The sequence below is a fragment of the Pinus tabuliformis genome, chromosome 1_2 (genome assembly GCF_031772625.1).
Source record: "Pinus tabuliformis cultivar Carrire ecotype Pingquan chromosome 1_2, CPIR1, whole genome shotgun sequence".
In the NCBI taxonomy this organism is placed as follows: domain Eukaryota; kingdom Viridiplantae; phylum Streptophyta; class Pinopsida; order Pinales; family Pinaceae; genus Pinus; species Pinus tabuliformis.
In genome coordinates this window covers 1,032,522,919-1,032,537,018 of record NC_142298.1, presented here as the reverse complement: position 1 = coordinate 1,032,537,018, position 14,100 = coordinate 1,032,522,919, and the positions used below count along the sequence as shown (strand labels likewise).

General features: G+C 35.1%; 1 protein-coding gene and 1 long non-coding RNA gene across 2 annotated transcripts; both read left to right on the top strand.

Moving 5' to 3' along the window:
- Positions 1–8,038: 8,038 nt before the first annotated feature.
- On the top strand, positions 8,039–11,495 carry LOC149209649 (WAT1-related protein At5g07050-like). The gene is made up of 7 exons (XM_089394307.1): positions 8,039–8,320; positions 9,261–9,323; positions 9,444–9,560; positions 9,673–9,931; positions 10,523–10,681; positions 10,786–10,937; positions 11,084–11,495. Exons 1-7 carry the CDS (start codon positions 8,136–8,138, stop codon positions 11,286–11,288), a joined length of 1,140 nt encoding a protein of 379 aa, XP_089250433.1. The 5' UTR covers positions 8,039–8,135; the 3' UTR covers positions 11,289–11,495.
- A 310-nt stretch (positions 11,496–11,805) lies between these two features.
- Positions 11,806–12,957, top strand: LOC149209648 (uncharacterized). Its single transcript, XR_016252245.1, has 3 exons — positions 11,806–12,168; positions 12,247–12,338; positions 12,638–12,957. It is a non-coding gene; the product is annotated as an uncharacterized LOC149209648 (long non-coding RNA).
- The last annotated feature ends 1,143 nt before the right edge of the window (positions 12,958–14,100 follow it).

The window sequence follows — 14,100 nt, the reverse complement described above, 5'->3', positions numbered from 1 at the left end:
CGTATTCAATGTCGCATTGTTACATTACAAAAATTGGATTTAATACAAGGTTTATAATATTAGGGCCTTCTAATATTTGGTTTATAATATTAAATTTTAATATTGGGTTTATAATTTGTAGTATTATGATTTATAATATTAATCTTAGGGTTTACTATTAATCCCTTGGGTTTTTAATATTAATCCTTTGGGTTTATCAATGCCTTAGGTTTATAATATTAATCCCTTGTGTTTAAAATTACCCCCCTCACTATGTAATCTATTGAGTTAATAATATCAATCCCTTGACTTTAGAATTCTTTGGGTTCATAGTATGAATCCTTTGGGTTTATTAATCTTAGGGTTTATGTTCCTAGGATTTAATATTAATATCTTAGGGTTTACTATTAATCTCTTGGGTTTATCAATCCCTTGGGTTTTTAATATTAATCCTTTGGGTTTATCAATCAGTTAGGTTTATAATATTAATTCCTTGGATTTAAAATTATCCTCGTGAGTTTATAATACATTGAATTTATAATATTAATCCCTTCAATTTATTAATTCCTTGGATTTATAGTATTAATCTCTTGGGTTTATAATATTAGTCTTATGGTTTATAATATTAATCTTAGGGTTTATATTCCTAGGGTTTAATATTAATCCTAGGTTTTATGTTATTCCCTTGGGTTTATAATCCCTTGGGGTTTTAATATTAATCTAATGGGTTTATTAATCCCTTGGTTTTATAATATTGATCCTAGGGTTTCTAATATTAATGACAGGGTTTATATTCCTAGGTTTTAATATTAATCTTATGGTTTATAATATTAATCTTGGGTTTTAAGATTAATCCCTTAAGTTTATAATTCCTTGGGTTTGTAGTATTAATCCTTTGGGTTTATAGTATTAGTCCTTTGGGTTTATGTTCCTACGATTTAATATTAATCCTAAGGTTTAATGTTATTCCCTTGGGTTTTCAATATTGTCGCTTGGGTTTATAATGTTCATCCTAAGGGTTATACTATTAATCTTAGGGTTTAATGTTTATTTTAGTGTTTATATCACTTTGGTTTATAATTAATTCCTTGTGTTTAATATTATTCCCATGGATTTATCGTTCCCTGCATTTTTTTTGTCAAGCTTTGCAGGACTCTCTGATTTTCATGTTTACATGTCCATTATTCACCCCGCTACATGGGGAGGCTAGCACAAGATTCGAACCCAAGATCTCCGGTTCGGTGAGACTTCATTTCCATGGCCATTGTCACTTGAGGTACCTCACGCGGACCATTCCCTTGAATTTATGATATAAATACCTTATGTTTATTAATCTAAGGGTTCATATTCCCAAGGTATAATATTATTCACAAAGTTTATAAGATTAATCGTAGGGTTTCATTTAAATCTCTTGGGTTTATAATATTTTGTCAATATGAAAATCAACCATGATTAATGACAGTCAACCATGTTCAACAATTCTTAACCATGGTCCAATGTCACATTGTGACAAAGATTCTCTCAATATGAAAATCAATCATGGTCAACCATGGCCCAATGTCGCATTGTGACAAATATTATCTCAATATGAAAATCAACCATGGTAAACCAAGTTTGTTTTAGGGTTTATAATATTTATCTTAGGGTTTATATACCTTGGGTTTACAATATTAATCCCTTGCGTTTTTGGGTGTTTAGTATTAATCCCTTGTTTTTATTATTGCGTTGGGTTTATAATATCAATCCCTCAGGTTTATTAATCTAAGGGTTCATATTCATAGGGTATAATATTATTGATAGGGTTATAATATTAATCCTAGGGTTTAATATAAATCCCTTGGGTTTATAATCCATTGAGTTTGTAATATATACTCCTTAGGTTTATAATATTAATCATACGATTTATATTCCAAGCGTATAATATTAATCCTAGGGTTTACAATATTAATCCCTTGGGTTTATTAATTTTAGGGTTTATATTCCTATGGTTTAATATTCATCCTAGGGTTTAATGCTATTCCCTTGAGTTTATAATCCCTTGGGTTTTTAATATTAATCCATTGAGTTTATATTCATCTTAGGGTTTAATATAAATCCTATAAGTTTATAATTCCATGCGTTTATAATTAAGGTAGTGAGCTTCTCGAGGAGAACGAAATGGAGAATAGGGTTTTGATGGCAGCTCCTTCCTCTACAACTCGCGCGCCGCACCAGAGTGCCTCGAACGACATTGCCCCTGAATTTTGTGCTCCGCTCAACCCTAGCTATGACGTTCTGCAAAGGCAGACACATCACTCAGAGAAACAGTGATAGACTCAGCTTTTCAGGGATCTCTCTTGCCCCTCAACAAATCTTTATGCAGCACTAGCGCTTACGTCCTCAACTGATGGCTGGCTTCTCCTTCGGCTTGTTGGTGACCATGGCAGACATTCTGAAGACTCGCATGCCTGTGCCAGTTGCCCAGACTTTTTTCCGAGGACAGAGACCTTGGACGCGCTCCAAGCGTGGGCCTCTCTCGCCCTTCTCCAAAAAAGCAGCGAGGCAGGGGTTTGTATGATGCAAAGGTTCATTCGGCCCCTCCACAAATCCGCAGGCCTATCCTTAGCAGCGGATCAGGGCTGGAGCGATAGCTTCCATCTGCAGAAGCCTTTTCCTCCCCCTCCGCCTCCAGTTCGTCAGGAGACAGAAAACCCAAAGATTTAAGCATTGTGTTGCTCCAGAAAGTGTTTGAAAACTTCTCTGCTCCCTTTCAGGTTCAAATCTCACAGATCTCAGGCAAGACCATTCTGCAATGGGTCTACCCTTCAGATCTGGTGCAGGAACTCAAGGAAAAACTGGAACGCCAATTCGGGATCCCCTCTGCCCTACAGAGACTTCTATTTCAAGGTAAACAACTCGATGATCCTCTTCCCCTCTCTTCTTACAACATAAAAAACAATAGCTCTTTAGTGTTTTCCCTTCGCTTGAGAGGCGGCGTTGCAGGTCAACCTTCGTCTGCTCCTCCATTCTCCTACAAAGCTGCAGTACACTCTGAGATTCCCTTTTCCCTTGCGGCTCCCAAACCCAAGCCTTTCTTGGTTGACAAGTTAGAGGAGGTTCCCTCTGTTGAGATCTCCCACCCTGGCCTTGCAGATTACCTTCAAAAATTTGTTGAAAGGGCCATCATCTACAGATTCAACGGGCTTTGGCCACACTCTAAGGACCTCTATGACTGGATCCATGTCAACTGGACTCACGATTGCAAGGTCAGCTTCTGCTCAAAAGGATATTTTATAGTTCTGTTTGACAATCCTAAGCATTATGAACATGCCATAGAAGAAGGTCCTTGGTTTATGGGTTCAGCAGGACTCTTCTTTACTCCATGGTTCCCAGATTTTGACTCAGCATCTGCAGTCATCACCAAAGCGCCTGTCTGGATCAGACTTCCAAATTTACCAGCTCACCTGTGGCATTTAGCAGTCTATAGGTGTATAGGCAACACCTTGGGCCACTTTTTAATGGGAGATTTTATGCGGGAACATCAAGGTCTCTACACATATGCTAGAATATGTGTGGAGCTAGATCTAAGCAAGGGTCTGCCAGATCAAATCAATCTCAAGATCAATGATTTTGTTTGGACCCAGAACTTGGACTATGAGAACACTTCCTTCCGTTGCCGCCATTGTCACCTAATAGGGCACCTGCAGAATTCTTGCCCATCGCTCCCTACAAAAGTGAAAAAGGGCAACATTGCAAAGACCAAACCCAAACGCTCGGCCCCCTGTCCTCCGTCGCCAGCAGTGAGCTCTGATTCCTCAAGCTCGGAAGATGAGGAGAGCGATGCAGATCCGGACCAGGCACCTCAATCGATGGATCCGCCCACTGATACTCCTGCGCACACCTCTGTCTCAGCAATCTCCCAGAAACGCATCCATGAGACCTCCTCTTCTGAATCAGATAAGGAGATCCCCCTGTTGGAAAATTCTAGTCTTCAAGTTGTTTTAGCTCATTCTCCCCAGGATGGCTGGATAAAAGTCAATAAAAAGAAAGGGAAAAAACATCGTGTTGAGAATTCTGCCCTTGTGGGGTAAAAGTTAGTTTTTTCTCTCAAGTTAACCGTTGTAGCTCCTTGTATGGTTCATTCCTTTTTCGAGACCGAGGTTGATAGTTTCATCATTTTCGGTCGGCCGGTTTCTTGTCTCTCTTGATTGTACTATATTTTACTCAATAGAAATAGTTTAATTTTACTAAGAAAAAAAAAAATCCTTGGGTTTATAGTATTAAGCCTTTGGGTTTATTAATCTTAGGATTTATGTTCCTACGAATTAATATCAATCCTAAGGTTTAATGTTAGTCCCTTGCGTTTAAAATCCCTTGGGTTTTTAATATTGTCGCTTGGATTTTTATTCACATACATTTATAATGTTAATCCTGAGGGTTATAATATTAATTCCTCGTGTTTAATATTATTCCCATGGGTTTATCATTCCCTTGCGTTTATGATATAAATACCTTAGGTTTATTAATCTAGGAGTTCGTATTCCTAAGCTATAATATTATTCACAAGGTTTCTAATATTAATCCTAGAGTTTAATTTAAAACTCTTGGGTCTATAATCAATTGGGTTTATACTATTCTATCAATATGAAAATCAATCATGGTCAACTATGGTCAACCATGTTTACTTTAGGGTTTATAATATTTATCTTGGGGTTTATATGCATTGAGTTTTTAATATTACATCCTTGGATTTAATATTATTCTCTTTGGTTTTATAATCCCTTGAGTTTTTAGTGTTAATCCATTGCGTTTATTAGTCCCTTTGGATCATAATATCAATCCCTTAGGTTTTCTAATCTAAGGGTTCATATTCCTAGGGTATGATATTATTCGTAGGGTTTATAATATTAATCCTAGGATTTAATATAAATCCCTTTGGTTTATAATCATGGTCAACCATGATCAACCAAAGTCCAATGTCATATTGTGACAAAGATTGTCTCAATATGAAAATCAACCATGTTCAACCATTGTGAACCATCGTCAACCATGGTCCAACATCACATTGTAACAAAGATTGTCTTAATATGAAAATCAACCATGATCAACCATCTTCAATCATGGTCAACCATGGTCAAATGTCACATTTTGACAAAGATTATCTCAAAATGAAAATCAATCATGGTCAATCATTGTCAACCATGGTCCAATGTCACATTGTGACAAGTTTTGTCTCAATATGAAAATCAACCATTGTCAACCATGGTCAATTATTACCAACCATGGTCCAATGTCACAGTGTGATAAAGATTGTCTCAATATGAAAATCAACCATGGTCAAACATGGTCATTAATCATCAATGCGCATGGTCGCATTATGAAAAAGATTGTCTCATGGTCCATCGTCACATTGTCACATCCATTGTCATTAATGGTCAACCATGGTCCAACGTCGCATTGTGACAAACAATGTTAATTTGAAAATCAACCATGGTCTACCAAGGTTAATCATGCTCAACCATGCTCAACCATGGTCCAACATCAGATTGTGAAAAAGATTCTCTCTATATGAAAATAAATCTTGGTCAACCATGATCCAAAATTGGATTGTGACAAATATTGTCTCAATATGAAAATCAACCATGGTTAACGAAGTTCTTTTTTGGGGTTATAATATTTATCTTAGGGTTTATATACCTTGGGTTTACAATATTAATTCTTTGTGTTTTTGAGTTTTTAGTAATAATCCCTTGTTTTTATTATTGCCTTGGGTTTATAATATGAGTCCCTTGGGTTTATTAATCTAAGGGTTCATATTCCTAGGGTATAATATTATTGATAGGGATTATAATATTAATCCTAGGGTTTAATATAAATCCCTTGGGTTTATAATCCATTTGGTTTATAATATAAATTCCTTAGGTTTGTGATATTACTCATACGATTTATATTCCTATAGTATAATACTAATCCTAAGGTTTAAAATCGTAACCTCATGGGTTTATTAATTTTGGTGTTTATATTCCTATTGTTTAATATTCATCGTAGGGTTCAATGTTATTCCCTTCAGTTTTTAATATTAATCCATTGAGTTTATAACATTAATCATAAGGTTCACAATATGATTCTTTGGGTTTAATGTTTATTTTAGGGTTTATAATATTTATCTTAGGGTCTATATCCCTTGGTTTTATAATATTAATCTCTTAGGTTTAATATTAGTCCCTTGAGCTTATAATCCCTTAGTTTTTTAGTATTAAAACCTTGGGTTTATAATATTAATCATACGGTTTATAAAATGTTTATAACATTAATCATATGGTTTATATTCCTAGGGTTTAATGTTAATCCTAAGGCCTAATGTTATTCCCTTGGGTTTATAATATTAATCATATGGTTTATATTCCTAGGGTTTAATGTTAATCCTAGGGTCTAATGTTATTCCCTTGGGTTTATAATCCCTCGGGTTTTTAATTTTAATTCAATGAGTTTATTAATACCTTGAGTTTATGATATTAATCTTAGGGTTTAATATTAACCCCCTAAGTTTATAATCCTTTGGGTTTATTAATCTTAGGGTTTATGTTCCTAAGGTTTAATATTAATGCTAAGAGTTAATGTTATTCTCAGAGGTTTAAAATCCATTATGTTTTTTTATAACATATGTCTATAATATTAATCCTAAAGTTTATAATATTAATCTTAGAGTTTAATGTTTATTTTAGGGTTTAAATCCCTTGAGTTTATAATATTATTTCCATTGGTTTATAATCCCTTGGTTTATGAGTCCCTTGTGTTTATGATATCAATCCCTTTGGTTTATTAATCTAAGGGTTCATATTCCCACGGTATACTATTATTCACAATATTTATAATAGTAATCCTAGGGTCTAATTTAAATCTCTTGGGTTTATAATACAAATTCCTTGGGTTTATTAATCCCTTGGTTTAGAATATTATGTTCATTATGTTATAGTTTGAAATATAACTATTAATATAATATTATATAAAAACATAGTATTATATTAATATATAGTATAATATTATATAATAACCATATTATTATTTATATCATTATTAACAATTATAAATATGTTAGATCTAAGACTTTTGTGATCCATAATGTATATATAAGTCTTTCAAATTAATCACATCGTTGGTATTGGGTCGACTTTCGAACCAACTAATGTGGTTCATCCTAAGGGCAAGGTGAGAAATCACTAAAGGAATAACAAATTAACCAACGACTATATTTTCTAACAGCTAACTCTCGGCAATGATGCATCCATGCTATTTATTTCTTCATCGAGTGATTTCTTACTTTGTCCTGAGGATGAACCACATTAGTTGAGTGATTTCTCACCTTGTCTTGAAGATAAACCACATTAGTTGGTTTCAAACTTCTACCCAAACTCAACTATGTGATTAATCAGAAAAAATTATAAATATTTATTTAATTTTTAATAACCATCTTTACATTATACAGCTAATAATTATTAATGTGGTTTATGTCTACATATATCAACCACATTTACTAATGTAATTGTAAATGTACTTGATATAAACCTATAAACATATATCAACCACATTAATAAATATGGTTGTGCTAATTTGTGTACAACCATTTACTTACAATTTACATGTCTGCCACAACGATGACAGCAATACTTGTGTACCACAAGGATAGCTGCTGTCAGCTGTTCGGATGAATTATCGTGGATTCCATCTGATCTCTTCCCCCGGAAATCGATTGACGTTCTATGTGACATCCTAGCACTTTCTCATAAGCGTCAGCGCGCACATATCTGCATTTTGTTCTCTCATTATGCGTCCACTTTACTGACGCATCATCCACCGCAGTCTGCTCTATTATTATTTAAAAGTGTTGGTCCAGGGTGGGTTCTGAGGGGGATGAATTAATTTTACAAATATTGTACATGCAAAATATGTGATTCGTTTCTCGAAAGTAGATGACTGTTTTCTACTAAGTTTGGTCATTGAGCAAATTATTCGAATTTTGGATTCGCAAATCTTATCTGTTCTGGTTTTTTTCACGTATAAATATAGATGGCGCCCTGAAGTTAATTACATATGGGAGGCGAGCAGGAGAAGCTCCAGTGTTAATTGGTTACTTGTAGAGGGTTTTGAAGGATTTTGCAGATTTGATTTAATTATCAATGGGGAAGCTACTTGAGAAATCAACGCCTTATGTAGCGATGATATCCCTTCAGTTTGGATACGCAGGCATGAATGTCATCGGTAAAGTGTCTCTCAACAGAGGGATGAGTCACTTTGTGCTTGTTGTGTACAGGCAGGTCGTGGCTACAGTTGTGCTTGCTCCTTTTGCCTTTTTCCTTGAAAGGTATCCAGGGAGATCCCTAGCTAACCATTCATGTTTTCAGATATGTTGAGGTTGGAATCATGCATGTGTAGATCAGACTGACTATTATGTTTTGTCTTTGCATAATGCTTGATGTTTTTGGAAATAGTATTTACCATTGTAAATAGTATTTTATCATGGAGACTTGTATTTGGAATAATCATGAAAAACTTTTTACAAGGTAGATATCTTTGCCCAGCCATTTCACTGCTAAAGTTCAAAGAGATAAAACATGTGATTTTTTAATATATTGTATTTAGAATAATCATGAAAAGCTTTTTACAAGGTAGATATCTCTGCCCAGCCATTTCACTGCTAAAGTTTAAAAAGATAAAACATGTGATTTTTTAATAGTATTTTATTATAATATTATATCATGGAGACTTTGTTTGAAATTATGAGAGATTTTTTTAAATGGGACAAATAAAATATGTGAGTTTTTAATAGTATTTTATTATAGTATTATATCATAGAGACTTGTGTTGGGAATTAATTCAGATTTTTTTAAGTGGGACGAAGGATTTATGTCTGGGCTAAATGTCTAAAAAAAATAGATACTCTATTTCTTTAGATTTAAAGATCCATTTTTTAGATCTAAAGATGTAGCTTCTTAATAATATTTTATCATAAAACTTGTATTTGGAATTATGACCAACCCTTCTATATGAGACAAGAAAAACACATCTTTACTTGATTATCTTATTATTACTTAATTACCATATTATTGAAGTTACAAAAAAACATACATATTCTAAGGCTTCAAATTTAAACAAGTTCCCTCTTAATACCCTTATTTATCACACCCACCGGGACTATATATATTATATATCAAATAAATCAATAATCCTAATGGAGTGCTTGATTTTAATGTGATTTTTCTTTACTGCCTGTAGATTTACAACTAACACACGGTACATTGCAGGAAGGTGCGGCCGAAACTCACATTTTACATCTTCTGCCAAATTTTTGTGCTGGGCTTGTTGGGGTATGTATTATTTAGGCTGCTTCTGTTTCATATCATCCCCTCAATCTCTGATAATGCTCGTAAACATTCTTGGCGAGAAATTTAAATGAAATATGGAATATTCTTTATGCATGTCCACAGGCCTGTGATAGACCAGAATTTCTCTTACCTGGGTTTGAAATTAACTTCTCCAACATATGCGTGTGCAGTCAGTAATATACTCCCGTGTATTACTTTTGTGATTGCTCTCCTGTTGAGGTAAGCAAATCACATCGCTCCCTGCAAAGAATAAACACAGAGCTACTTGTTCATTTTATTTTTATTTTCTTTTGCATCCAATGGTCTGATCGGAAATCTGTATTTTGCGCAGGATGGAGAGCGTGAATATAAGAAAGGTACGCAGCGGAGCAAAGGTGGTGGGAACTATTGTGTGCGTAGGGGGAACAATATTGATGACGTTTTACAAAGGTCCTATTGTTCGCATGTTCTGGTTTCTACATCATCAATCCTCCGAGCATAACCAGACATCTGCACCAGCAGCAACTGCCACTGGTAGTAAAGACTGGATCATGGGCTCTCTTTTGATGTTTGGCGCAACTTTTGCGTGGTCGATCCTCTTTATTTTACAGGTGATTTTTATTAATATAGATGTATGAATTTAATTTGATTGTAAATTTTTGAATCAGGTTTTCTGAATTCAGGTTTCTGTGATATATAATGAATTACAAAAAAAAAATTAGTAAAAATCACATAACAGAATTTTTTGGCGGATTTGTTTCTAATTAACCAATGTAAATCAGAACCAATGTAAACCAGATAAAAAAGCAGACCGTCATTTAGTCTTGATGATAAATCACACTCTTTGATTCTCAAAATATAACCAAAAAATTCTGTTATGTGATTTCTAAGAAAAACTTTTCCTACAAATTTTAAAAATATTTAACTTAATTGCAAATTTTGAAAATATTTAAAAATATGATAAAAAATTTATTCATATAGTAAATGAATTTAAATATGTTGCAAATTCTGAAATTATTAAAAAATATGATAAAAATGAAACAATAAACTTCGCTCCATTAAATTCATTGTTTAGATAAAGATTTCTGTCACTGATTATCACTGACAACTTCTTACTCCTTGCATTTTAGATAAAGATTTCTGTCACTGATTATCACTGTGACAACTTCTTACGCCTCTACTTCATGGTTTTGAATGTGCAGTCTGCAGTCCTCAAAAAATATCCTGCTCAACTTTCACTTGCGGCCTTAATATGTTTTCTAGGGACGTTACAGGCAACAGTTCTGAGCTTAGCTCTCGTACGTGATCCTTCACAGTGGGCGTTAGGGTGGGACATCAACCTTTTAACTGCAGTCTACTCTGTACGTGTTCTTTTCGGTGTTCTCGATTGAAAATGAATTCAAGATTAGGAGACTGCACACGAAAGTAATATATAGCGTAGAGTAATTAATATTGGTGGGCGCAGGGGATTGTGGCATCAGCGGTAGCATATTATGTGCAAGGTCTGTGCATCCGCGTAAAAGGGCCTGTATTTACCACAGCATTCAGTCCGTTGATGATGATAATCGCGGCAATCATGGGATCTGCTATTCTCTCTGAAAACATCTATTTGGGCAGGTTTGTAATTTCTGCTAGAAGATTTTGAAATAAGATAGATTGCAGATTTCAGAATGTTTCGAAAATCTAACTTACAGCAAATCAAATTTTCCAGAATATTTCAAAACACATGTTGCTAAATTAATGATTTGATCCACTGAGTACAGTGTGCTGGGAGGAGTTGTGATCGCAATAGGGTTGTACGCTGTTCTGTGGGGAAAATTGAAGGATGGCAAGGCCTCAACGGATGAAAATTGTTCGGAAGCGCTTCCCAGTTCTGAAGAAATACTCCCACAAAATGCAATTAAGGCAGAAGACATAGAAGCTGCGTCAAACGACCCCATGAATAAGGGTCTTGAACCTCTTGAATGAGATGCAATGAAACAGGGTTCAGTGAAATAAAGTACAATTTGTCAGTTGGCATATGATAATGTAAATCGTCGCTATCGTTATTATTAGGCACTCCTTTGTAATACACAATAGAAACACTGGGTGGATTCATGAAGAATCACTTTCCCGATAATACGCAATGCAAATGTATATATTTTAAACAATCCGTAATTTATAGACAATATTGTCAATAGTGCACTTGAGTACACATCTAAATATGATGGAGTCTTCTAGTTTTTTTTAATTATTTATTTTTTACCCTTGGAAAGTTTTTTAAATAAAATAAACTAGTTTAGATTTTAATTTTAGATTTATTAAATTTAGAGGAATCAAATTCATTTTCATTTTAAAAGAATTTTGTATCTTACAAAATTTGATACCTCTAAACACTTAACACCTAAAAAAATGTGATACCTCTAAACACTTAACACCTAAAAAATTTTCCTTATATTCACATTAGGATGGTACCGAGGGGGGGAGCGGTTTAGCTGGTGGTAGAGATTAATGAGCTGACCACCTAGCATTAAACTTGATCTGGCTGGTATGCATCCGGAATCACCTCGCCATTAACGCGGAGGGAACCCGAGGTCTGTACACTAACACATCAGCATTCAATTTAATTATGAAAATACTGGATGGAACAGTCTCGGCCCCGGTAGCTCGTACCCTCCTCATCGTTAGATCGGAAACGATCCACGGTCTTGGTGCCTTGGCGATTACCCTGCGGGTTAATGCACTTCGCGGTGAGGTGAGGGTCATTTGAGTTATGTGATGACATTGTTGTTTGGCTCTGCAACAGAGAGCGACCCGGATGGCTGTAAGGCACCGCCTTCTGCCAGGACCACGTCTACAAGCTTCTCAGGTATGGTGGAACAGAGCTAGGCTCCTTAGTATCGTTTACTAGTTTTTCATTAAACCTCCTTCACTGATACATAACCAGATTTGTCCTTCTCGTTCCATGTACTCGGTCAAATCGCTGATGGATGGGGTCTTTGCACTGGAAGGACGCGTTGGTTCACTTCGCGACCAAAGGTAACTTATTTATGTATAACGATGAACTCTCGAGGTTTTATTTGATCTGAGGAAACCCTAACGGCAGCTCTGGCTCTGTCAGGTATCTTATGACTTCCATGCTCAGCAACCTCTCTCAGGGAACTTGTCCTCTACTCAGGATTTTACTGCTAATTATTTCCTTCCGATTTGATTTCCATGTCTAATCCAGTGCATCTCTTGTTCGCAGGTATTTCAGGTTGTGGTATGACTGTTCATGTTTCAAAGGAGATTTGGAATGAAACCCCTCTCTTACATCAGTTGCTGCGTTCGATTTTCAGGTCGGTACTCTTTCAGGCTGATCCTGGCGATTGTGTTTTCAGACCATAGGCCTTATTACTTAAGGGCTGTGCCATTTTAATGCATTAGGATCTTTTAAGGTTTTAACGTCGGCTAGAAGGCTATGACCACACTTGTTTTACTATAGTGTTTGTGGGTAAATGAAGGACCCTTTAAGAATACGATGATATCAACTTGAAACAGTCGTAAGGGTTTTTGCAGAGTTTTGTACTTACATAGTTCTTTTAAATTAATGTCTTGTATTTGTATATCTCGTGGTCATACCATTTTCAACAGTTCGCTATTTGATGCGGCTAGGGTTTGATTTCCAAGGTTGGATTGGCCGGCTCAAATACTGTATTCGTCTCGTGGATATTCACTGTTTGATATTCGTGTTGAGTTATATATTTAAGTTTTATGTTGAATTATGATTCTCTGTTCTTTACGCCACAGTTCAGGGGTAGCAATCCCTGTATGTTAATATATGATTTATTGTTGTAATAATATTTATTTATAAGGTCTCACCATCCAACCATGTATCTGGAAATTAAGTCCATAATTTCCCATCTGAAGGTCTCACCACCCAATTATGGATCTGGATTCCCCTCCGAGCTCTTCCAACTCATGTCAGTGGTGGCAATTACATCCTAAATCCCCCCTCGAAGCTCTTCCAACCTCTTCCAACTCTCTTCCAAATCCTGTCAGTGGATGAGGATAGTCTGTTGAGCCTCAAGTCTTGCACCCTTATTCCAACTCTCTTCCAAACCCTGTTAGTGGATAAGGATAGTGTGGTACCTGAGGAGACAAGACTCTGTGGAGCCTCAAGTCTTGCACCCTTCGAATGTTATCCACACCTTACTTCAGCGTTGTACCCTTTGACTGTTATCCACAACACAACTTCTTCCCACTTGCTAACGTATCCAGCTCAAGGAATCTTTTCCACAGTAAGTCATTTTCTCCTATTTTCCAATCCCTTCCACGATTCTGTCATTTCCTTTTTAAACGATCATATGGGAAACCGCTTGTAACTGTTTTTTAGGAGTTATTAAAGTGATTCTTCAGTTCTTTTTACAATTGATAAGTTTCTTTTAATTAACCATTACCAAAATTATTTTTTGCTTTTTAGTCTAATTCTTTAATAATCCAAGTTACAACATAATAAAGAAGAAAAACTTGGCAGTAAATAGTAAAGCTTGGTAATAATTAAATGTCGAGTATGATTGGGTATTAGCTTTATAGGCTAAATGGATTGAAACATCAAATTAAGATGGATCAAGGCTATTTTAATTTCCCTCTTAAAAAGGTTATATTCTGCATGAATACCATAGGTCAATATGATTGATTCCTAAACCCATGGGTCATTTTTATTCTTTTTATTATTTAATATTTATAGGATTATTTTTGCTTTATTTTCACGTTTAAATGTTTACACTACCTTAGGTTACACATTTCTAGCATGATATAG

Coding starts and splice junctions, on each gene's coding strand:
- LOC149209649 (XM_089394307.1), top strand. CDS start 8,136: ATGGGGAAGCTACTTGAGAAATCAACGCCTTATGTAGCGATGATATCC. Junction 8,321..9,260: donor TTTGCCTTTTTCCTTGAAAG/GTATCCAGGGAG, acceptor GGTACATTGCAG/GAAGGTGCGGCCGAAACTCA. Junction 9,324..9,443: donor TTTGTGCTGGGCTTGTTGGG/GTATGTATTATT, acceptor GCATGTCCACAG/GCCTGTGATAGACCAGAATT.